The sequence below is a fragment of the Epinephelus fuscoguttatus genome, linkage group LG1 (genome assembly GCF_011397635.1).
Source record: "Epinephelus fuscoguttatus linkage group LG1, E.fuscoguttatus.final_Chr_v1".
NCBI classification, from domain to species: domain Eukaryota; kingdom Metazoa; phylum Chordata; class Actinopteri; order Perciformes; family Serranidae; genus Epinephelus; species Epinephelus fuscoguttatus.
The window spans coordinates 8,088,192-8,112,936 of record NC_064752.1 but is presented as its reverse complement, the minus strand read 5'-3'; the positions used below and the strand labels follow the sequence as shown (position 1 = coordinate 8,112,936).

Here is a 24,745-nt window from a genome sequence, read left to right as displayed (position 1 = left end):
TGTGTGTGTGTGTGTGTGTGTGTGTGTGTGTGGCTGGAAAAACATTAACTGTCTGGTAGGATTTAGAATCCGCCAACCACTTTGGCCTGTGGAAGACAAAGTTAATTTCCAACACTGCTCTGCTCTGCTTATAATTAAAGCTGCACTAATCAATTTATTTCCACAAACAAAGGGGCCTCAGAGGTCTCCTCACTTTTTAGTGTCTTTTAGGTGGTTGTTTTGGGGTGCTGGCCCACAAATTCTGCCCCTATCGACCACCTTTTAAGCCACAGCTGAGCACAGTGCTACCTCACGAAAGCAAACGTTAGACGATGTTAGCAACTAGCTTGAGGAGAAGGTGGAACATCCGGCAACTTAAGAGCCAGGTGTTTTTCTTTAGAGTTGGTGGAGAACAAAATAGAGTTAAAAAGGAAGTGAATGTTGGAATCACTTTTGTCAAGTGCTCAGACACACGACTCAAAATGAACGTTTCTTTCAGTGCCCTCAAGTGACCCAACAAAACCCAAACAAACAAAAACAGCGCAGGCAGCTTATGGGCTACTATTGCTCTTTTTCAGTTACCACTTTTGGCCATACTTTACTGATTTGTCTTTCCCTTACCACTTAAGAGGCGCTGAGCCATGTCATGCCAGAGATGGACCATCTCCAGAGCAGGGCCAAAAGTGCGTCCAAGCGGGTAGCAGTGACGTCCCGCCGAATGCAGTCATTCATTTATTGTGCCGATATCATTGTGCATCCCTACTATCGACAGTAATTAGTTTGGAAATCTGGTGAGATTATATTCTCTTATTTTCCAAAATGCTATATGAGGAAAATCACATCTTGACTCTGTGCTGACAGAGATGGCAGATTTTTACACGTACTTTAACCACTAATATCAGACGACGATAGAGGATCATGATCTTGTCTGTGGGTACTTCGGTGTCTTTTGCATTAGTTTTGAGAGCAGGGTCTAATGACTGCTTTGAAGAGATTTTTTTCTGCCTCATTGAGTATTTTTGGACATCACGCAGTGTGCACTTTCCTTTTTGTACTCATGCTGATAATTAGACTGAATGGCTGACCACAGGTGCTCAAGTTAGTGTAAGATAACTTGTCAAAGACTGAATAGCATGCTAAGCCAACCTTCTGGCAGTGTTGTTTTTCCAAAGTGATGAATGCCAAACACAAAACATTCATTTGTTGAACAGCAAAAGAAATGTAATGCTGTATGAAAATAACTGTACTTTTGCTGTGTCCTGATTCTCCCCCACATACTAATTCTATAGCGCTGTAGTTTGTTCATACTGTAAAAATGGCAACATTTAATATACCCAATAGAAAATATGCTCAATTTTTGAGTGTAATATTGTCCCAGGCAATAGAGAAGCTACTCAGAGTGGAACCCTGAGACCCAAGTTCCAAAGAGAGGCCTCTATCAGGCTTGTTAGCCAGCCTAAAGCCACATGAACCACCTTAACTAACAGTGGCTCTACGCCAAGTCTTTGCTCCTCACCCTATCCTGTCACTACGAAGTGGCAACCTCCGAGACTGAAAAATGAAGCCAACCCGTAAGTGCCAACAACTGCAGTTCCTCATATGGCCACTTGAGGCTGGCTCCTAGAGCGAGTCAATGCCCATAAACTCCACTGTTAAAATGCCCAACTTTACAGCACAAATGAACACATTAACAGCCTCGTACAAACAACAACTTTGATTTCTATGGCTAATTCCCCAATGACAACTGTACAGGGGCTGAACTTTTATATAACTTAAACCGTTTAAATGTTTAAAGTTATGCATAGTTTAGAGGCCGTGTCCACCAGAACATTTTTTACTAAGGCTGGTATATTTTTTAAATTCTTCACAAAAGGAGTGCCGCATATTTATGTTGTGCAACAGATGCCAGCAGCGAGATGAGGCGCTAGGCGTAGCTGTCGCAGAAGCTCCTAAAACTTCTGGTTGTACTGAAAGGCCTTAAGGAGTTGGATCCCAAGTTTTTCCATTAAGTACATTTTGTTTTAATGGTTTTAAGCCTGTTTTTTGCCAGCAAAAATAGTATTAGCACTATCAAAGTCAAACATAGTTATAAATGCACCGTGCTAACTAAGCTAGCTGCTAGTGTTAGGCTTAGCTCCACCATCTTGTCTAAATATGGCAACTTTTGGTTCTAAAATTAGAGATGGCAACAGCCAAAATGCCAAACTCAACGCTTTAGAGCACGAGTCCATTCATGTTGGTTATGTTAGGGTGACCATATTTTGATTTCCAAAAAAGAGGACACTCGGCCGGCCATGAGATAGCCTACTGAAATGATACTCGCAGTTTACTCAAAGATGCCTTATCATTTTAATATATTTAAAGTTTATATGTATGGATAGAAAATTCAGTTATATTACAAAATAATATCTCTCAGAGACAGAAATTCAGATAGGCCCCTCTATGTAGGGGACACATACACACACTAGAGTGTGGCTACCCGATCCGTGCCCGACGGGTCCCGACCCTACCCAACGGGTCGGTCCGGGTTTGGTCAAAAATGTAGCTATAAATTGTATTCGGGCTCAGGTCAGATTCGGTCAGCTTTCAGTGAAAATGTAGTGTAAAAATAAATACAATCCTATTGTCTGTCCTGTTAATTGCTTGGGCACTGTTATTTATGTGACAACACCTGAACATAACACACACACACACACACACACACACACACATTGGCTGTTTGTTTCTACCTCTCTCCTCTCTGGAAGCCTCAGACCTCCAGCCGCCCGCCTCCGCCTTGATTAAACGCTGAAAATTAAATAAAAGAGGGAGACAGGTTTTTCCTATTTTATCTTATTTTGTTATATTTCTTCCTCTCCTCTCGCTGGAAGCCTCGGACCTCCCGCCGCCCGCTCCTGTCTCAAACACGGAGGTCTCCCACTCCGCAGTTGAGCACCCACAGCGCACGCCCGGCCTGTTAAATAGCCTGTAACCACTGTGTGACACAAACTCAGTGCTTTAGTTCGGACATAATAAAACAGAATGACTGTTGGGTTCGGACAGAAATATGCGGCCGTGCCGCACTCTAACACACACACACACACACACACACACACATAAACACACGGAAAACCGGACATTATCATCAGTTTATAAACACCCCCCGGATGCCCCGGACAGGACGTGATAAGTGGACATGTCCGGGCAAAAGAGGACGTTTGGTCAGCCTAGGTTATGTCATGGTGATTACGTCCATTATTTTTATACAGTCTGTGATCACTAACCAAAGTTCAGGACCAGCTGAGGGTTGTAATGTACGTTGACTGGTAAACTGAGAGCTTTTCCTTCAGGCTTAGCGTCCTCTATATGCTCACGTCACCACTGATGCCACACCAGTCTGCCTGTCCAAGTTGAGCTCCGTCTTACCTTCACTTGTTAACAAAACCATGAAAAACTTAAAGTGCACCTGGGCCAGAAACTCACTCCTAACTTGAGAAGAGCAAACTGTTTTCTGGCAGCGTCCCATGGCCTCAGAGTTGAAGGTGCTGCCAAAACAGTTTACTATGAAGTCAAGAACAAACAGCCTGTTGGTCTGCAGTGATCAATACTGGCTGCAGATTTGTTTCATGCACAGCATTCGCAGTTCTTTCCTGGTGCTGATGAAAGCAGGAATCATATGACAACAAAATCAAAAGTGAATCATGGCACACCAGGAGGCTTGTATAAATATTCTTTAATGCTTCATGTTTATTGTATAAGAAAGAAGTTCAAGGCGGACCTGATGGAGCCTGTGGTGAAACACGCTGCTGCACTGTTGATCGTGTTGTACAAAACATGAACTATTGAGGGCACTTGTGGTGTTTACTTTGTTTTAATACTTTATATTGTTGACTGTTTGATAAAATGAAGCAAAGCACTGGACTGTTCTCTGGTGAGGGGGCTCAGTGTGAGACACTGTAGTGAAACTATGGCCATTTTAAATTTCATACATGTTATTCCAGTGGCCTAAAACAGTCTCTGTTCCACATCCAAAAACTAGGGTGCTGAAACTCAAATTTGTGATGTCATCAAGTTGCAATAACGTGACTATTTTGACCCACAAAATTTGGACGGAGGGCAAGAAAGTAATTCCATACACTGCATGAACTGGAAATGGAGAAATGTGACAACATAAAAGTGTTGAATGAACCTGCAAGCATCGTCAAAAATTCAAAACTTAAGTTGGATGTGATTTAAAAAAAAAAGAAAAAAAAAGAAAAGCGACTTTTCCCACAACTTGGTCGATTTGCGTGCTGTAACCATTGTTTCAAAGCACTTTGTCCTGCACCTCGACATGCTCCTAACGTTACTAACGTTACACGGGGATCTGATGAATGCCTACAAAAAGTATAGTCGACATTATCTACTTTGTGTGCGGTTGGCTCCATGACCGAAACAACTGCTGTCTTGTTATTGGCTGGATGAGTAAATGTGCTTGAGTATATCTTGGCTTTGGCTAAAAACACAATGATGTTGTCACAGCACATTGTGATGGCATCCAACTTGAGGCACCAATGTTCAACACAATGCGTAAGAAATAGCGTTTGAAATGATCTGACTCTGCCTCCGAGGTTTTTCATCCACATCTGCTGCTGCTTCTCAGTGAGGTTTTTTGTTTTGTTTTAATTCGACCCTTTATGTTCTGTTTTCAGGACCTAAAGTGACCTTTGTTTCTCCCCATGAGCTGTATTGGAGCAGCTGTAAACAACACTAGTTATTGGCATTTGTACAGTGTTGCAAGTCGCTTCGTCTCCCACTGACACGAACTTTGTAAAAGTTTATTTTGGGGAATGTTTGTTTTTGGTTTTTGATTTCGATTTTGATGCGACAGTAAGTTAAATCAGTTTATAGGCACGTTCAGGGGTCAGCAACCTGCAGCTCGGAAGCCTCTTTAGCTCCTCTCCAGTGGCTCTCAGTGGCTTTGACAAAAAAAACAAAAAACAAATCACATGAAAATAATTTCTTAGATTCCACAGCGGTGGCGAGTCTTTAGCCTCCCTCTCTAGGCTAGTAATGTATTCCAAATCTGTACTTGTACTCGTATCCGTCGTCCTCCGCTTATCCGGGTCCGGGTCACGGGGGCAACAGCCTCAGCAAAGAAGCCAAGACAGTCCTCTCCCCAGCCACTTCCTTCAGCTCTTCCGAGGGAAGATCCCTCCAGCGTGTCCTGGGGCGGCCCCGAGGTCTCCTCCCGGTTGGACATGCCTGAAACACCTCCCAAGGGAGGCGTCCAGAAGGCATCCTTACCAGATGCCCAAACCACCTCAACTGGCTCCTCTCAATGTGGAGGAGCACCCGCTCTACTCCGAGTCCCTCCTGATGTCCGAGCTCCTCACCCTATCTCTAAGGCTGAGCCCAGCCACCCTGCGGAGGAAACTCATTTCGGCCGCTTATACTCGCGATCTCGTTCTTTCGGTCACTACCCAGAGCTCGTGACCATAGGTGAGGGTTGGAACGTATATGGACCAGTATTCCAAATCCATAAAGGAAAGTCTCAAAGGACAATACCAAAAATAATAGTTCAGGGACAGATTTGTTTGCTTATCATGAGGAGCCATCTTGTAGTAAAACATACTTCTGAATGCTCAGGTAGACCTATTTTTAAAGCTGATAGGCTAATTTAGACTTCAAACGCAGTGTTACCGTAAGGCTTGAATATGTTTCTGGCTCCAGGCAGATTATTTTGAATTATTTTTGGTTGAAAACGTCTCTTTTTATAGTTAATAATGTTGATCCATGGGCGAGTTTAACCCAGCAACTCTTCACACATCATTCAAATCAAACAACTCCTGAACCACCCGAACCACCATGGATCATCAAACAGTGAGTGACCAAATACAACAAGTTGATTATGTGTCAAAATATGGCGTCTGTGGGCGACAATTTTCAACTAGTTATTAAGAGTACACAGGCTAAAATACATGCAGCAGAAACATCTCATAGGTCAGATCACTGTTTTTAACTATATATTTTTAAATGTTAAATTTACGGCTGAAAATTACAACAGAAATATACAAGTTTGCCTTTTTCACAATTGTCTGCAGTTGAAATCAATCACCAGATGTCTGCCCGGAAGTGACTGTTGTTAGCGCAAAGTAACTGATTCAGTCTTGGAGCAGCTCCAGACTTTTTACGTCATGATATCAGAAGTTCGAGACGTACTTCCCTGGTTTCCCGCTTTGACAGAGAGGAGCTTATGTTCACAAATATCAAGTGAACTTTCCTCAGCCATGGAAATGACATACAGGAGTTCTTAATTTCAGTGGTGTTCCCCTTTTAATACAAAATCAAAAAAGCGGAATCACTTAATATTCAGGTTAAAAACTGGACTGCACTTAATCCTTCTCCAAATATGCACAAATTCTCCTCCTTCACTCAGTTTCTCCATCTTCTCACTGTGCGTTTCTCAGTTTCCGTCCTTAATAACATCATTATATGTGTCACGCTGTGGTTGACATACTTTGGCCTCCTCTGATTTCTATCTCGCTCAATTCAAATAGAGCATCATGTGGCTTCTTAAACATGAATATATAACCACACACACACACACACATATCAGTGCACGCCTCAGGTGGCCCAGCTTGCAAACTTGATGTCAGTCCTGATTGGTAGCAACCCCTGATGTGTCTCTGATATATGGTGTGTGTGGGTGTGTGAGGTGGTGCATGTCACATGTGCTTGTATGTGGACTTTATCTCGTGGTGTTTTTTGACAAATCCTTTGATGCTCGCGTCCCCCTGGTGTGACAGCATACCCAGCACGCTAATTAATTTGAGTCGCTAAAGCAGAAGCCGAGGTGTAAATAGTGTGTTACTTCACAAAAAGAAAGCATTTATCATAAAGAGCTCTTTGGGACAATCACACCCTGAGAGTGACAGCTTCCCTCTTTTCATTTAGCTGCAGAGACAACACTAGAATGCAGAAGAATACGGTTTCACAGAAGTAAAACAAACTCAAAAAGACCAGAAGAGACGAGACGAGAATGCTTCAACTCTGCATAATTGATTTCTAATAAATAAGTGATGATGTAGAGGTGAGGAGGATTACGGATGCTTGTGTCCTGATATTGGGTCGGACAAACACACCCGCATGTTAATGAGACATTGATTTCTTCATCTCTAAATAATGTAAATATTCATTTGCTGTCAGCGTAGAAATACATAATGGAGGGAGGGAGTGAAAGTGAGCGCCAGAGGAAGAGATACGGAAGTAGAAGGAGTGCTGAGGCTTGTCTTAAGGGTCCAGCACAGGTCAGACAGGAGTTACACAGACAACAAATTACAACAGGTGAGGACTGACTGTGACTCACATCAACACATCTGATCCATAATGATCAGTTCATGACGACATCAAACCTCCACATGAGTATCAGAAACAAACATCCTAGTATGAAAGCAAATGTCCACAGCTGGGCACAGTGTCCTCTGCAGAGTGATGGACCATATTCTACAAATAAGACACAGACAGATCAAATAGCAAAACAGCCTATAAACACACAAATGTATGAGCATTAAAGGGAAATTTCGGTTTATTTCAACCTGTCTCCTATCGTCCTAAATTTGTTTCAAGTGACTAGTGACATAAAAATAATAGTTAGCATGTTAGCCGTTAGCCTAGATACAGCCGGGGCGCATAGTAGCATCAGACCTGTTAAAACATAAGTGAACGGGCAACCTTCAAGTACAAAGTTAGTCCACTAAACAAGCTTTTTTCCCACAAAGACCGCCTCATATCGTTAGGATAAATGTCAGAGAACATATAGAAAACGACATGTAAACATGTTGTCTTACCTTACCGGTGTGCTGCCATGTTTGTTTACCATTTAGCTCTGCTTTCCAAAGCGCTGCCGAAATGTATCTCGCGAGCTCTAGATAAAGCCCAGCTGGATACTAGTCCAGGTGGAGGTGTCTCGTCCTTGGTCGAATCCAGACTTTGAAAATAAGGCTAATAAAATAAAATAAATAAGGGCAGCCATCAAACTCTGCAAAATCAAATTCCTCCTCCACAAAGTCGAAGTCTGGCAAAAAGTCAGCCATTATTCTATAAATCTTTCATAAAATAAATGAATGAACTTTTAAGGCTACTGTCCGGTTCTGCCTTCCAGCTGCTGCTGCTTGTTCTCGCGAGATTTCAGGCACAGTATGAGATTGTAACTAGTCACTTGAAACAAATTTAGGATGATAGGAGACGGGTTGAAATAAACCGAAATTTCCCTTTAAAGGTCCAGTGTGAAGGATTAAGGGGGATAAATTAGCATAAATGGAGTATAATGTGTTTTCCGAAATTTATAATAACCTGAACGTAAGCATCGTTGTGCTGTTTATATCTTCACAGGGAGCAAGTCTTTGTCTACGGAGACCGTCATGTCCATGTTTCATCTCCGTGTTTCTACAGCAGCCAAAAATGGACAAACAAAACACTGGCTCTACATGTTGCCATTGCCAATTTCTTGTCAGCCACCATAGTTAGCAGCTCCTCTATGACAAGAATGTTGAAAAAAAAAAAAAAAACTCTGTTTTTTTTTTTTTTTCAACTTAAAACTGCTTTATTCAGTGTTTTTACCTTTTTTTTTTGGGAGAGGAAGAGACCTCTGCGGATGATTCTGCTCTCACTAAAAACCTCCTGAACGATGAACACTGGAAAGAATAAGATACACACTTATGGACAAACTCTCACACTTTGACGAGATCTGGTCCCCTCTAACTGACTATCTTACATCTGTGACCTGAAAACTTGGAGTCTGCCCTCTACATTAAAAGAACGGAGAGACGGGAGGGAAGGGTGGGGTGGGAGGTAGGGATGTTTTGAGATTTGATTTATTTTATTTTTATTCTTATCTTTGTTTTTACTCTTTTACTCATTTGTGTGCTTTCTTTAGTGTTACTATTTTGCACAACAAAACAGAGCATACTGTGACTTGTTTGCATATATCTTGTAATGATGTACAATATTTGCCAACGTGTATATGCACATGTATATATGTTTGTCAATCAGCTCTAATAAAAAATACCTGAGATCAACAATGAACACTGGAATTCTAACCTGATAAAGTTACAATCTGTAGTCCTCACTGCTAGATGTGCATCAAGCAGTGCATAAAAAGAGGCTGAGTGGGAAATGGTCTCACTCTGAAGTCACTGAAATCCGGTGCTTGGGCAGTGACACGCGGCGTCACACACTGACGAAAAAAGATGTCCTTAATGTCGGCATGATACACGTACTGTTGCCGTTATGGTGTACTGGTGTCTGGTAATATCGGGGGAAACACGGCGGGACAAGAATGAAATTTAAGGTGGTGAAACTCCAAGTAGAGCAGGTTGGAGGGGTGGTGGATGGGTCCAACAAACCCAGGAGAGCGGTGTTCACATCATGTAAAATTATAAAGCCTGTTCTTTTTTCCTAAACCCAGCCATGTGCGCTAGTTGTTGAAGGAAAAATAAGTAATTTTCTGTTGTTGTACTGACATAGTGCATTTATTTTGAAAGAGACTTTATGTAAACATATTTTTTTGTAAAAACAGAAGTGTACCTTGACAACAGACAATGCATGTAGCAGGCTGAAGTTGACACGGTGTCCCAGAACATCAACAACCAACATATCTGGACGTCTGGAAAGTCCACGATCAAACGTCAATATGTGATGAGGACGGAGTTAAAATGTGTTAGACAGAGGTTTCTTTATTGAAGTGAATTAGTGATGATGAATCACCCTCACGCCTCAGTACACAACAAAATACAGCCTCCAAAGTTCAGTCAACATCTTTATAAAACTGCTTCAACAAAAACTCTTAAAAGTTGGATTCATTGCAGGGCAGTCTAGTTTTAGCTAAACAAACTGAGTGGAGGTAAAACTCCAGTATGCAGACACTTCCTGCGTCTCTCTGTTCTTGTATATTAAACAGTTGGCTTGGAGACTCGGTGATGTTTTGGAGCATTTTCACCACTAAAACCTTCTGACTGAGGTTTTTCTTTCTTCATTTGCCAACTTTGGCGAGTTGGGCCCAACCTTTTGCCAATACGGCTCCTTGAACTTGAGTTTGGCTGATTTTAATAAAAGTGAGGGAGAGCAAACATCAATAAAATGCAGCAGAGAGAAGTTGTTTAGATATGACCAATTCCAATGTATAAACTAAATAACAGAAGGCGGAGTTTACAATAATGTTAAGATATTGTCTTTAACTGAGATAAAGTGTCTGAGCCTGACTGAGACAAAAAGACAAACTGTAATTTATAATAACAGCTGAACTGTAACTGTCAAATCTCAACTTAAATCTGCCACCGTTCTGAAATGCAGCCAGTATCGATCAACACACTGCAGAGCAACAGGCCGTTTTCTGATCCCCGGCCTGCTGAGCTGAGCAGCATTTAGCGCTAAGGACAAAAAATGCCAAGACCCTCCCAACTGGCTGTTTGGAATTTACTAGATTTAACACACCCTGTCACGCTCACCTGGAAAGAGATAGAACAAATACCAGACAGTCAGTGGGGACCTGTGAAGGGCACCAGGCTGAGGAAGGTTTGACACGGTTGTATCAGTCGCAGCTCAGGTGCATCATCTGTCTATGTTTGGTTTTAAAGAGCTTTAAAAGCTCCAATATGCTTTAACAAACAAAAAAATCTCCTGCACATTTTCTTATATGTTGTTTTTTATGTCATGATATGTTTTGGTCTAAAGTGATCTTTACGGAGGACATCATCGGGGAATGACAGGGATCACATTAGCTGGTGCATTACACATCTTAAAAAGGAAACACCATCCAAAAGTTCAATCAATATTTGTGCACGCCACTTGCCAGAAAAAAATGTTTGCGTTGTACATTTCTGCAAACCAAGGATATTTTACATTTGCACAAAAACACCTGGTTATGGTTAGAGAATTATCATGTTTTGGCAACTCAGCTGCTGAAAAAGCAGGTTCAGGGTGGTGGAAAAACAGCCAGTGGTTCGGTGGCTCAGATGTCGCTTTGAAACACTGCTTTGTGCTGGCTAAATACACCCAGGTTTGGTGCCACAAACACTGGTGGCAATGCCTTAAAGGGTCACCAATAAAGAACCAGTTTTGTTGTTGTTTGTTGGTCTCTAACGGGAGCATCTCCGGCTGATTAACGGTCTGACTCTAACTGATGGTTCACAACACTTTATTTTCAATAGTGTATCTCCAAACATCCCATGAACGCACCATAAGAGCTAGAATGAAACAAAACAAAATATTACATATCTTTCTTAGCATAACAAACTTCAGGCAGACTGGGCAAACAATAGCATTTTTCTAGCGCACACATGCTCATTAAAACTCAGAGAAATCTATAAAATATAATTATAAAACAACACAATATTAAACACAATATCAAAATAAAATGTGGACAAACCTTGAGCCCTTTTCAGCCACGTGTTAAACCTTTACTCTCATTGTGATGATGCATTTACGCTGTTCACAACATTTGTTCGGTGCATCAAACTCTTTCAGAACAGGAGCACCTGCCTTTACACACCAACATCCTGGCTTTTCCCTTTCAAAATAAGAGCATGCCCTTACAATATAACTAACACACTAAAAGGAAATTATACGGCCATAATAGAGCATGGTGAAGGTCATTTACATGAACAGTTGTCTGCAGCTCACAGCAGCTGCAGTGACAGTCATCTTGCTGAGGTGACACGCCATCCACCATCCCCTCCACCTCCTGATGACAAATAATATATATAATATATATATATATACATATATATATGTATGTATGTATGTATATGTATATTTTTGGACTGTCTCAGACCATATGAAAAACATATGAATTTTGGAAATAGGTGTAATTCCCCTTTAAAGAAACAAAGAAAACCCATAAGTTTTGAAAGAGATAAACCAATATTAATACTCTACACACTGTCAAAAATAATGTCTCTTATCATCTGCTTAATCACTGACAATCATGTCTAAATATCTATGGTGAAATGCTGTGTATAACATGCGGTACCGTGCTTTTCAATCTTAAGGACAACCTTAAAGATCCAGTGTGTAGGATTTAGAGCAGTGTTTGAAACCTTCATTATCAAAAGGGCCATTTTCGACCAAATATAGTGAACAAAAAACATCTGTGTGAACCCACAACATATTTGAGGCTTTTAATGAATGTAAAACAACCTATTAAGTCATAATCAGCCTGTGCTAATAGTCTAAACGAACATTTATTCATGTTTTACCACAAGGTGGCGACTCTGCAGGGCACGTTTATAATTGTTTGGTACTTTAACTTGGCAGAGCTGGCAGTCAAACCACACAAATCTGTCCACTCACTAATAAATTCTTTCTTTGATTCCATGACTTTTTGGATTTCCATCTAGACAGCTTAGAAGACCCATCAAACACCAACTTTCCCCCAGGACAGCGGTGTTCGCATCCTGTAAGATGATAAAGCCAAAGTTCTTCTTTCCTAAACCTGACCACGTGCGTTTGTTGTTGGAGAAAGAAAAAACGTCATTTGGCATCATTGTACTGACATGACAATGCGTTTAATTTGAAAGTAGTCTCTATGTACAGACTCTGCATTCAGTGAATGTAGAGTCAAACCCCGGAGATCTTGCCTCCGGAAGAAGAGCGGAAGAGCCCTGGTTTCTGGTTGTAGGCTGTTTGTAGTCCGCGTGATATTGACCAATCACGTTTGAGCCGGCTGCAGTTGTTGCCAGGTTAAACGCTCCATGTGGTGAACTAACAAGGCGAAACATAATTGGCGTCACTGCAAACTCTGAATCCATCGCAATGGTTCAGTATATTTACTTATATATAAACGGAAGTTGGAAAGGGAAATTCGCCTCCTCCACCCAAATCAAACCAGAATGCCAAAAAATCAGGGGTCTGCCCCCAGAGGCTGTATCGCCGTCTGCTGGAAGTCAGACGCCAAATACAGCCGATGGGTTCTGAGAATGCTTTGAAAGAGACTGTATGTTAATGGTACATTTCCTGTGAAAACAGAAGTGTATTTTGAAAGAAGACAACCAACACAGCCAGGGTACCTTGGACGTCGTATCTGGACGTGGAAAGTCCATGACCAAACGTCGATATGTGATGAGGTCGGAGTGAGAATGTGTTGCAAAGAGGTATCTTTATTAAAGTGAATTAGTGATGATGACTTTCCCTCAAGAATGAAATATACATCGATGATAGCCAAATTTTGTGCCTGACACATGATGATAACGATAAAGGAAAACAGAAATCTATGGCAGCAGTGGCATATTGTCAGTACTTTAGACCCCAAAAAAAAAAAAAAAAAAATTACAAGTCATGTTTTCAGGGGAGCTCATGTCCTCACCCTAACCCCAACAACCATCACACCCAGGGTACCTTTCAAGTCGTATCTGGACGTGGAAAGTCCATGACCAAACGTCGATATGTGACGAGATCGGAGTGAGAATATGTTGCAGCCTTACTCTGCCCGACACATCATGCTCAGCTCAAACCACCAGCTTTAACAAAGGCTGCCTCACCTTTTTGTATTTCTCAACTTCTGTGATCAGAATAAGTCAAAACAAGAGAAAGTTTAGGATGCATCTTCCTCAGGCAGGTGTTTCCTCCCTTCAAGACAGAACAAACGAGTTGGCAAACACAGGTTCACAGTGTAGTTAAAGTTAGAACCAAAGTCTGCAACACTGCAAAGTTGGACCCTTATTCTAACGTCCAAATCACATGACAGGGAAAGCCCTGTAAGACACACCTATGAGTCAGTGTGTGTGTGTGTGGGAGAGTGCTAGAGAGGAATCCTATTAGAGAGACAGACCTTGAAATAGAAATCCTATGACAGTAAAATGAGTGGACTGAGAGGGATCTCATGACAACACAGAGGGGAAGAGACACGCAGAGAGAGAGGCTGAGACAGAGAGGAGGAGAGACTGTGTGAATCCTATCCTAGCGGAGGGATCAGGCGGTAGGACCCGGGGGAAACCAGACAACTCCAAAATCCTTCACCAGCGTCAAGTTCGCGCGAAACAGTGAAGACGTGATGGGACATTTGGCGCCTGGTCCTTTAAATAAAAGCCTAAAACTGGTCAATTATAGAAAAGAGCAGGAAGGTGTGTGTATGGAGACTCAAAGTAAACGTGGAAAAGATGTAAAGCTGCAAAATAAATTATGTAAAAATGCAACAATTATTGTTTAATTTCATGCGCTTTGTCTCACAGCTCCATGCTGCAGCCACTGATGTCCTCACTGTCAAGTCACTATTTTAAGTTTCAACTTTCCGCAATTTATATCATGAAAAATTACAAGGAGTACTTTAAGTCTGTTTGAAGTATCAAGTTGACTTTTGTTTCCTGGAAAACGCATTATATTTTATTTAATATCTTGTGAATAAACATCCTTCATTTGTCCAGTTTGACAGCCAGTAACATCATCACACATATTTTCCATCACTTTATATAACTCTTATTTATCTTCATGGTGCTTTATGGCTTATTTCTTCTGAGACTTACATTACTCTTCTGCTGCTACATGATTTTATTTTGAAACTCCCGATCGGAAGTCCCACACGCGTCAATCCACCCGTCTTTACGCGGGTGTCTGGCACCCGGCGTGGTGCGCACTGCTCTCCATTCCTCTCCAACTCAACGTCAGTCTGTCAGAGACCGTCTGAGCGCGCGCACACACACACTGTACCCCCTGTCACACACTCTCCGGCACACACACACACACACACGCGCGCTCTGACGCACACACACAGACTTCGCTCTGTCGGACCCGGGAGGAGAGCAAAGGAAAGGAAAGGAGACAGCTCCTTATTCGCCTCCAACTTCTCTCTTTGCTTCTACTTGTGTCTTTCTGACTCTTCTTATCCACCAATGCGAGGATTTTATTCCTGTTCTCACTGTTATCACCCCAGCTGTCCCCAACTACGGAAGCCCAGTCTAAGGACCAGACGGGAGTATGTTAAATAACCCGCACCACTGAACAAAACAAGAAGAAAAAGAAGGAGAAGAAATGGATAAACGGAGTTATTCTCTCGTTTTGCCTGCAGCTTTCTTCTACTTTGTACTTTTGGGATTTACTGCCGGACAATTCTTTCCAGGTAAAGCGATTTGTTTGATTACAGGCTGGATTTTTAAACTGTCTTGCTGATATTTTCTCTGTTTTGGTGCGCTTTGCCGCTCTCTTTGGAGTCTAAATAAATGCCACGGCGCTGAGGTGGCGCATATGGAAATATAAAGTGGACTTGCACGTTAATTTGTGCGTTTCGGGAGCTCAGTTTAAATGCATGTGTTATATTGTTGGACACTGTGACGGTAAAAGAACCCTGAAGTCAGCTCTGAGCACATTCTCAGCTGTGGAGGAGAATTTATTGCTGTGTTTGCGCGCAGGAAATATCTTGATGTGAAAATACCACAAGTCAGTGGTTTATGGAAATAAACAAGTGAGTGATTGATGATTTATGTCGCAGATGACACTGACACTTTGAGGCGACAGCTGGCCTGAGTTTGTACCATCATATCTGTGTCTGCTTCACAGAGCTGAAACGCGCTCTGGAGGTTTGGTGTGAAGTTTTGAACGCTCCGGGAGGTTTTACTCCATGAAGCTTTTACGCGTGGACTGTGTGTTGTTGAGGGTCAATAAGTGACTTGCATGTGACGGTTTTATGTCGGGTACATTTCGCTGTGATCTCGCTGGGTGTTTGGAGGCGGGCGGGCCGGTGCGTCTTGGCTCCGTCTGAGCGCAAAGCTGCGGACTGTCTGTTAAGGCGTCCCCTGATTTATTTACCCTGTGATGAGATTAATATTTTGTCTTGTCTGATAATAAACACGCATCAGCATCATTCTACCGTGGTGTCGTGGGATAACGTGTGCAAGTTACTCTCACAGAAATCCGTTCCCTTCCAGAGCCTAAAAAGCTTTTATTCAACTTTTCCACACTGACATGTGATACACACCCCGCGTTTTAATTTGCCTCTCCAAACTGCACCTGCACCCGATGCTGTATCATTTCAGGCAAACATGCATCTGCCCAGTTTCATCTCCCGGAGTTGTAGCTTCGGGATCCTCACACAATCCGCTGCAACATCGCTGCACGGCACTCTGCAGCCAGCACTCCTCTGGCACTTGTTACGCGCCGCAGAGGTTTGGAGAGTTTGCTGCTTCGCAGAGTTTCCCGGCTTTAGATCAAATCCGCGATGATTCCGATTATCAATCACCAGAAACTGGAGCCTGATAGACAGACGTAACGAGCCAGGCAGCAGCGTGGATATAAAGTTTGCTCCCACATACCCAGAAGGCTTCACTCGTTGATAAAACACAAATGTCTCAAAATGAAATTGAGGATTATTTGGAGATGGAACCAAAGTGCGATTATTGAGGAGTTGAAACATGCGGGCTAATGATTGTGAGATAAATACTGTAGAGCCAGAAATAAAGCGTTGTGTCATTATAACTCTGGCTGATTATAATCTGATGTTTCGCATGATCCACGAGTTAAACCCGTTTTTAAAGACTGTGATAAAAGATGAGACCTCCTCACATCTGAGGTGTGATTGTGTCCTGCAGCGAGACCCAATTTTCACAAGTTCCCTCTCTTTAAATCAGTCATGTTTGCCGTCGCCTGCAGCGGCAGCAGCCTGTCGGCTCTGTGTCTGCCCCTCTCTCGGCACCTTCTGCTTGGTATTCATGACCTGTAAGGCAGCAAAAAGAGCCCACTTTGAGCGGAAGACTGGCTCCAAACACTCAGTCCTCCCCTCTCTCCCTCCCTCTGTCTCTGGCTCCGGCTCCGGGCTGCAGCGCGGCGGAGCAGCCGTCCCCACTCTCCGTGCGTAATGGTGCAGCGGAGGAAACCGCTACAGTGCGCTTTATGGTGAAATAAGAAGTATGAACTTGGCCATATGTGTGCGTGGATATCGGGATCGAACCCTGAAACACACGATTTGTGTTTTGAACCCGGCGCATTGACACCAACTGAGATAACTCTGTTTTAAAACCACATAAGGAATGAACCAGAGCCGCTCCTGTGTGTGGGTTCATAGTAAATATTGCAACAGAGCCTCAGCTGCTCATTTGGCTCGTGAGGATGTGGTCGGGTTAAACCTGGAGATGATGTGTGTTTTAGACTTTTATTCCCACTTTATAATCTTTTACAAGTCAGACCTGGGTGCTGCTGGGATGTGTAGTGTCATCCTGGCATCCACTTTACCATTAGTTGCACTCAACCAGTTATTTAACTGGGGAGTGTGTGCGCGTTTGTTTGTGCAGCATGTGTGTGTGTGTGTTCCAGATAAACTGAGAGGGACAGAGAGCTCAGGGATGTTTCGCTGGCTGTTGTTTGCTCCTGTGCCGTTAGGGGGCGATATTGGTACATCAGATCTATCCATCGTCTCACACACACACACACACACACACACACACACACACACACACACACACACACTGTCTGTGTCTCTCACACATACTCAAACACATACACTCACACACTCTCATGTTCACAGAGCGACCAGGTTCTAATAATCTTTCTCCCTTTTCCAATTCCAGCTGCTGGGTTTTGTTTTTAGAAAAAAAAAAGTGAAGGAGCTCATTCAGCTATAATGATAATAGACTGAGAGCCAGTGATGAAGAAAATGATCTCACTCCGAGTCTGTCTGTCTGTCTGTCAGTCTCACTGACATCTTGTAGAAGTTCTAATCGCCCTGTCAGCCATCCTCATACAGGATGTGTGCGTGTGTGTGTGTGTGTGTGTGTGTGTGTGTGCGCGCGTCTGCCCGGCCAAACAGCTCAATTTTCAGATCATGTTGCTCTCATCATCATCACCATCGTCTCCCTCACTGAAGTGAAGCTGAATTGGGGGCAAAAGTTTTACTGTGCTGATATGTCAAAAGCTCAGGAAATAAATCTGAAGCTGCATCTTCATGACTTGATATCACTAGTTTAAAATAATAATATCATTTTATTAGTTTTTTTGGCACTTTTTAAGTACTCGACTGCCACACTGTAGGAAAAACTTGTGTCCCATCTCCCACCAACAGTCTGTGTAGATTTTCTTTGACCACGAAGGCAGTAAACTTAAAGGTCCAGTGTGTGAGATTTAGGGGGATTTAGCAGAATCTCTGAAATCTTTGAAATTGTTAGCAGGAGTTAAATTATCCACAGAGGTCTCCTTCTCTTCAAAACAAACAGACCTGGTGATTAATACTGGTGAAACACCGAATAAAGCGATTTTGTATTTTTTAAAAAAAGTGTTTTTCTGAAGCTGCTCGTCCCAGAGGGGCTGCTAACTACTGCGGCCGACATGAAAACGTGAATGGTCCGATCTGGAGCCAGTGTTTGGTCAGTCTGGGCTACTGTAGAAACATGGTGGACTCCGTAGACGAGGACATGCTCCCTGTGTAGATATCAATGGTTCTTTCTAAGGTAACAAAAACGCAATGATTCTTATTTTCAGGTGATTATAAACATACTTCTCATGTTATATTCCATTTTTGCCAGTATACATCCCTAAACCCTACAAACTGGACTTTTAACCAAGTGGTTATAGTTGCCTGAACATAACTAGACCTTTAATTGAATAGTATAAAACTTCAAGTCCCTTTTAGTAGCTCGGTGAGGCTACGCATTTTGACGCTTGTCTCGTTAGACGCCTGGTCTGGTTGTCAAGCAGCTCTTTTTTGTTTGCTACTTCAAATTATGTATCCATTCCTCGATTACCCTGTAAGTTATTCATATTTCTTTAGTCTGTAAGTGTCCTCAGATCAAAGGAATCAAAATGGTTTTTCAGAAAAAGTCATCCAAGTTGTGAGGATTGCTATAACAGGATGAAGTGGTGTAACTCTGATGCTTTGTCTGTCAGAGCTGGATCAAATGAATGACTCATAATTGATATAATCTGAAGCTTTAAATTAAATTAAAGACCTGTCCAAATACAGGCCTGTTGATTTCAGTGATTTAAGCGAATAGAAGCCCTATAAAGGCTATTAATTGAAGTTTGACAGTGGTTAACATTTTGAGATATGTGCTGTCTTGCAGAGAGTAAGATGAGAGATTAATACCATTCTCGTAAATATGAAACCAAAGCCAGCAGCCAGTGAGCTCTGCTGGGCATAAAGACTGGAAACAGCTGGTCTGGCTCTGGGCAAAGAATCCAAATCAAACACTTCCAGTTGATCTTAAATTTCAAAGTGGCTGTCCGAAAATACTCATTTGGGTCGTTTTGGAAAAGAATTGACAAACTCTATTTAGTCATTTTGACATGAGGACTTGCTTTTGGTCATTTGGGTGAACTAACCCTTTAAAAACGCCTCTTTCTTTAGATTTGCAACAGCTTTTATGTTGCACAAAGCAAAGGCATGTGTTACCCAAGGCTGTCTTTTTCATCTTGCTAGTGTGTGTGTGTGTGTGTGTGTGTGTGTGTGTGCTGGGTGCAGGGTGCAGCTGTGCTCCTGATCCATGCCTTTGAGCTCCAGTGATCGCTAATTGTTGAACATCCGGTCGGATCTGGAGGTGACGACTAGGGCGTTGAGGTGTGTGTGTGTGTGTGTGTGTGTGTGTGTGTGTGTGTGTGCTTTCAGGGAAACCAATTTACAATTTATATTCCACTTAATTAGATTTCTTTGGCAGTAAGGACAGAAGGGGAAAGAGTGCAAAAAGGAGAAAGAGAAAGCGAGTGACCACGCGTCGCTCTCTCTCCCTCTGTCTCTCCTTGACTCGTTCGCCCAGTGTGTTGACATGTTGGAGGGACGCGGAGAAGTCTTTGGCTTTGATCAAATCAACAGCCTCCAATTCCCCAATTATAGAGCCCTTTATGTGATTAGCAGAGCGTGTGTGTGTCATGATTCATGCGACTGTGAGACACAGAGAGAGACGTGTCATACAAACAGAGGAGAGTCGGACGGAGGAAAGGTAAAGGTGAGCAGAGAGAAGAGGAGCAGGGGAAGCATGGAGGGAGGGAGCGGGAAAGACAATGAGAGGAGGAGGAGGTAGGAGCGCAAGGAATGGAGAAGTTAAAATTTGAAAGGAGGGGAGAGTAGAGGAGGAGGAAAACTAAGCGTAAGAGAGAAAAGGAAAGGAAGCAGGATGGAAAGGTGTGAGCAAAAGAGGTGATTGAACGAAGAGGAGGGGAGAAAGGAGATGAGGGGATAATGGGAAAGGGGTGTAGGAAAAGAAAAGGAAACAAAGAAGGAAGGAGAGGAGTGCAGAGGCAAGTAAAGGAGAAGAGAGGAAAAAAGATGAAGGAGACAGAAAAGAGCACAAATTGAACGGAGCAAGGAGACGAGGACCTTGAGGTGGAAGAAATAGGACACAAGGATAGAGCCAGACAGGAAGGAGGAGAAGAGGAGGAGGAAGGAGACGGCAAAGAGAAGCCGAAAGGACGAGACTGTGGTAAAAGAGATAGTCTTGTCGTCTGTTGCCTCGTTCATCACTCCTGTCTAGACGAGGCGAGGATGAGGAGGAGGGGAGGAAGACAGGAGAGCAGAAGGAAGAGCAAAGGATGAGTGGTTGGCGGAAATGACAAAGACAAAGGATGACGGGAGGTCAAGAGAAGGAAAAAAGAATGACACTAAGTTGATTATGTCTCACTGTTATCGACTGCCTGAGTGGCTATAATTGTTTCCTCTGCTGCGTGTGTGTGTGTTGGAGTGAGAGAGAGCTTTATGACAGGATGTCTGTCACCTCGTGCCCTGCTCTGTTTAGTATGCTGTCCATCCTCCCTCACTGTGTGTGTGTGTGTGTCTGTGTGTGTGTCTGCCTAATCCACGGCACTTATTCTATTGGCCTGACTAACTGACAGCCTAATAGCAGGGCATGCTGAGTGCCGGGGCGTCGCGTGTGTCTGTGTGTGTCTGTGTGTGTGTGAGAGAGAGAGAGAGAGAGAGAGAGAGAGAGAGAGAGGCAGAGTTGGGTACTGAATGAACGTTAAAGTGGGTATTGGAGCTGAGAGAGAGAGAGAAGCTGGAAAGAGTGAGAGAGAGCACTTTTCTCCAGTCGATGATGCATTTAGAGAGAAAAAGTGTGTTTGTGCGAGAGTGTGTGAGGTGCAGTATTAGTGCCCGGTAACACCAGACAGTGACACTGAGAAATATATTCGCACGCTCCCATGCATGAAGTCATTAGCGCTGGATACTCGTTGACATAGAGGACTACGTGCACAGGTAGTTGGCGTGCAGCTGTTGTTGGCAGACTAACCAGGATGACTAGCTGGGAGGATGCTAACACCAGCCGCCACGAAGACCCTCAAAGCTAGCTGGGCTGTGAGTAGAGGATTACAGAGACGTCATTATCTGTCTCTGTATTCAGATTAAAGAATGAAAGTGGATGTGGTTTTACCGGAAGTCACGTTAATTCACTGGCAATGCAACTGTGCCTTCAAAGTTGATTTTAAAAAGGCATAAAATTAATCATCCATTTGGGGTCTGAGCCTCTTTTGGCTGTGTATGAATACTTTTGATTTTGCCTTTATATACCACATAACAGAAATGTTTACCATACCCATGTTTGGTATCGTTTTTTTTCCAGCACAACTTCACCTATATGATCTGACAATTATTTTTTCACTTTAACCTCCTTTATTGACATATTGGGCCCCAAAATACATCAAAATCCGAATTTAAAAAAACATGCTCTTTATTACAATAGAAACCACCAACATGCTCAATGAACTGTTTTAGAACTTGAAAAAGTAAACATAGGTTGCAAATATGAACATATAAAAGTAAAATGAAGATATAGTAAAACTATATACAAATATTTCCCATAAAAAACATGTATATTCATAGGCGTTTTTCACCTTGTCAGCTGCAACTCTTCAATACAAACTATGTGCAAAACTACACAGAGAGCTACACCAGTGCTTTGTATTCCCAGAGTTCCAATAGTGCAAATGTACCGTAAGAGGTAAAACTGAGATGTAATCAAACTATATACAAATACGTGGCACTTGGCATGAACTGGCTGATTTGTGGGGCAGTGTTGGGGTGGTTTCCTGTTCTCCAGGGCTCCAAGCGATGGAGTGGAGATCTGGACCTCATCTGACTCCTCCTCCCACAACCTTTCTGGGGGCCTCTGTGTAGAGGATCCATTGTCCTCATCACTGTATCTGTGCATGACAATAACTGCAACTGCTTTCAAACGGTATGCTTTGACTAAAATGAACAATGACAGCAATATAGTCCACGATGAGCAGTGCTAAAATCAACCTGCGTAGTTGTCCCTCCATTGTGACATTAGAAAGTGTCACATTTATCTTGCAAGTGTACTCTTCTTCAACGTTTGCTTTACTTCCTGGATTTTTCCCACATGGAAATTCTGACCAATCAAGAGCAGCTTTCTCACACAAGGCATTTGATCTGGTCCTCTTGTAAATGCTGACGTGAGAACACAAACCAACTCTAGGCAATTATGCAACTTTGGAACAACATGAGTCCCTGATTCAGACCAAAGGAGACCACTCTAGGTCTGAAAGCAGCGTAAGTTAACTATGCTTATCCAAGACAAACATTTGTACCATCCACCCCTGTCTCAAGACAGATCTCAAACATGCCACATCTCTTGCTCATAGCTAATATGATAAATTCTGTTTTGGATTGTCTGATTATCCATTCCCTCAAAGATCAGCTCTGTCAAAATAGTTTGCAGTTGTTCAAGGTGCAAATTAGTGTGTCAAAGTTAAACTGTGTGAAAGATGAACGTGGATTTTATTTACCTCTGCGATCTCAGTGAATATAATTCACTGTGGTCTGAAATGTTGCTGTAATAAAAGCTGATATGAGTTCTCTAACAGTTAGGGGTTGAATGTCAGCGTCAGCTTAATAAACCTAAAGTAGACGAGAATGCCATTTGTAAATGTTGGTTCTGGCTCACCAAAAAGGAGAAAGAAAAGTAAAACTACTTTACTGTTGTCCCCGATGAAACACACTATAATCCTCCCTCTGCATGCTTTGATAGAAATGGTTTTTGTCTGGAAGCTCATGGCCAGTTATCAAAGTTACTGCCTGAAAACAACAAAGTTATTTCCCTGCAGGAGGCAAACAACTGTGAGTTCTCCAGTGATGGAATATGGTGTCAGACTGACAGTTGTGTCTGCCACGGGGATATTTGACAGTTGAAAACTGAATGAGATACTATGAGCAGTGAACGATAACGCGGCTTTGAAACGCACATCTAATGGAAAGACAAGAAAAATTGATATTTAGTGGCCCTGAGGGCGAATTTACCCGGCGCATCAACAGAGCCAGCTCTGCACACACGACTCAGAGGAAACAAACTTACAGCTGCAGCTATTCAAGATGTGCAAGCATTCATCCATTACTGCTACAGACGACACTTTCTTAAATGGTGTGAGGATATTTGGTGAAGTGAGTACAGTCTGTCTCAGAATGACGATAATATTTGCAAACACTATGATTCACTGGGCCTACTCGTGATGTTTGTCAATATGGTAGAACGATTAGAACCATAAACAACTGAATATGTTAAAAAACATAAACGCGGTTTGAAATTAATTTAATAAAGATTAAGATGTGTTGGTTCGGATAGCTACACATATTTTTAAAGTAGGAGTATCCACACTTTCCTCACTGCTACTGACTCACTGGATGCAGACTTTGGCCATAAACCTGCCACTGGCGGCTTCCACTATCTGTGTGTTACTGTTTTTAAAACCCCCTTCGCTACAGGAAACAACAACAACATCCTCCGAACTTGACGCTAGACGCTTAAAATGGTCTTGACGCAGATCTGGATTGTGCAGTAAAGCTTGCCTGCTTTGTCGTGTATGTGAATTGTTGGGAAGATCTACAACCTTGGAAAAGCCCAGACTCTGTCTCGCAGGACTCTCATGTCCAATGGCGATCTATTTTCTGACACGGCCAGTTGAAGCTGATTTCCCATATCTTTTTACCCTGGCAGCAGGATGTTGGAGTGACAGTGACTTTACCAACGTATTGATCCACGTCACTTCACATGAGCTTCTTTGACATCATCGTTATAATGTTCTGCTCGAGCCACATACCGCCAGCAAACCGTCTGTGGTTTAACAGATCCAATGAGCTCCTCCAGAACTAAAATATACCATCACTGTATCCCGGGCTTAACACAGCCCAAGGCAACACATTCTCCCTCCTACCTCAACCTTTACACCAACCTTTGGTCATGAACTTTCCACGTCGAAATACAACATGCAAGGTACCCTGGGTGTGTTGGAAGTTGACGTTCTTGGACGCTGTGTCAAGTTCAGCCTGTTACATGCATTGTCTGTTTTCAAAATACATTTCTGTTTTCACAGTTTGCATGTAGTCTCTTTCAGTATAAAAGCATTACGTTGGTACAACATCGCAAACTGACATTTTTTTCTTTCAACAAAAAAACCAAATGTGGTTACGTTTGTCCAATACACGCATGTGGTTGACTTTAGGAAATGAAAACAGGGTTTGGCTTTATAATCTTACGAGAAGCGAACACCGGCCTTCTGGGGGAGAGCTGGATTAGGGTTAGCGTTAATCATGCCAACATGAAAGAACAGCTTCTTTCGTCTGTGCCTGGCGCCGGTTATCACTGACTAATCACTGGATTTTGACGACTTCATAGTGAGAATGGGGTGTTTAAAGAAATACAAACAAGCCAGAACCGTTCCCCCCTATAGCAGAAAGATATTGTGCGCTTCTGGACATGGCCACGCAAAACTACACAAAACTTGAGTTCCATGCTGATGGGGGGAAGGTTACTTTTGATATGTTATAGGTTACAGATAACTAGTTACCCTGTTAAAACCCAAATATTTTAACTTCTAACAAATGCTT

At 42.6% G+C, this 24,745-nt stretch overlaps 1 protein-coding gene across 5 annotated transcripts in view; it reads left to right on the top strand.

Annotated features, from left to right (window-relative positions):
* The first annotated feature begins 14,611 nt into the window (after positions 1 to 14,611).
* The window catches only part of ptprt (protein tyrosine phosphatase receptor type T), a 561,846-nt gene continuing 551,712 nt past the window's right edge, over positions 14,612 to 24,745 (top strand). For all 5 annotated transcript variants that reach the window (XM_049597546.1, XM_049597460.1, XM_049597372.1 and 2 more), the window contains exon 1: positions 14,612 to 15,049. In XM_049597546.1, coding sequence (XP_049453503.1) covers positions 14,962 to 15,049 — 88 coding nt within the window. In that variant the 5' untranslated portion in view covers positions 14,612 to 14,961. The remainder of the gene's footprint in view (positions 15,050 to 24,745) is intronic.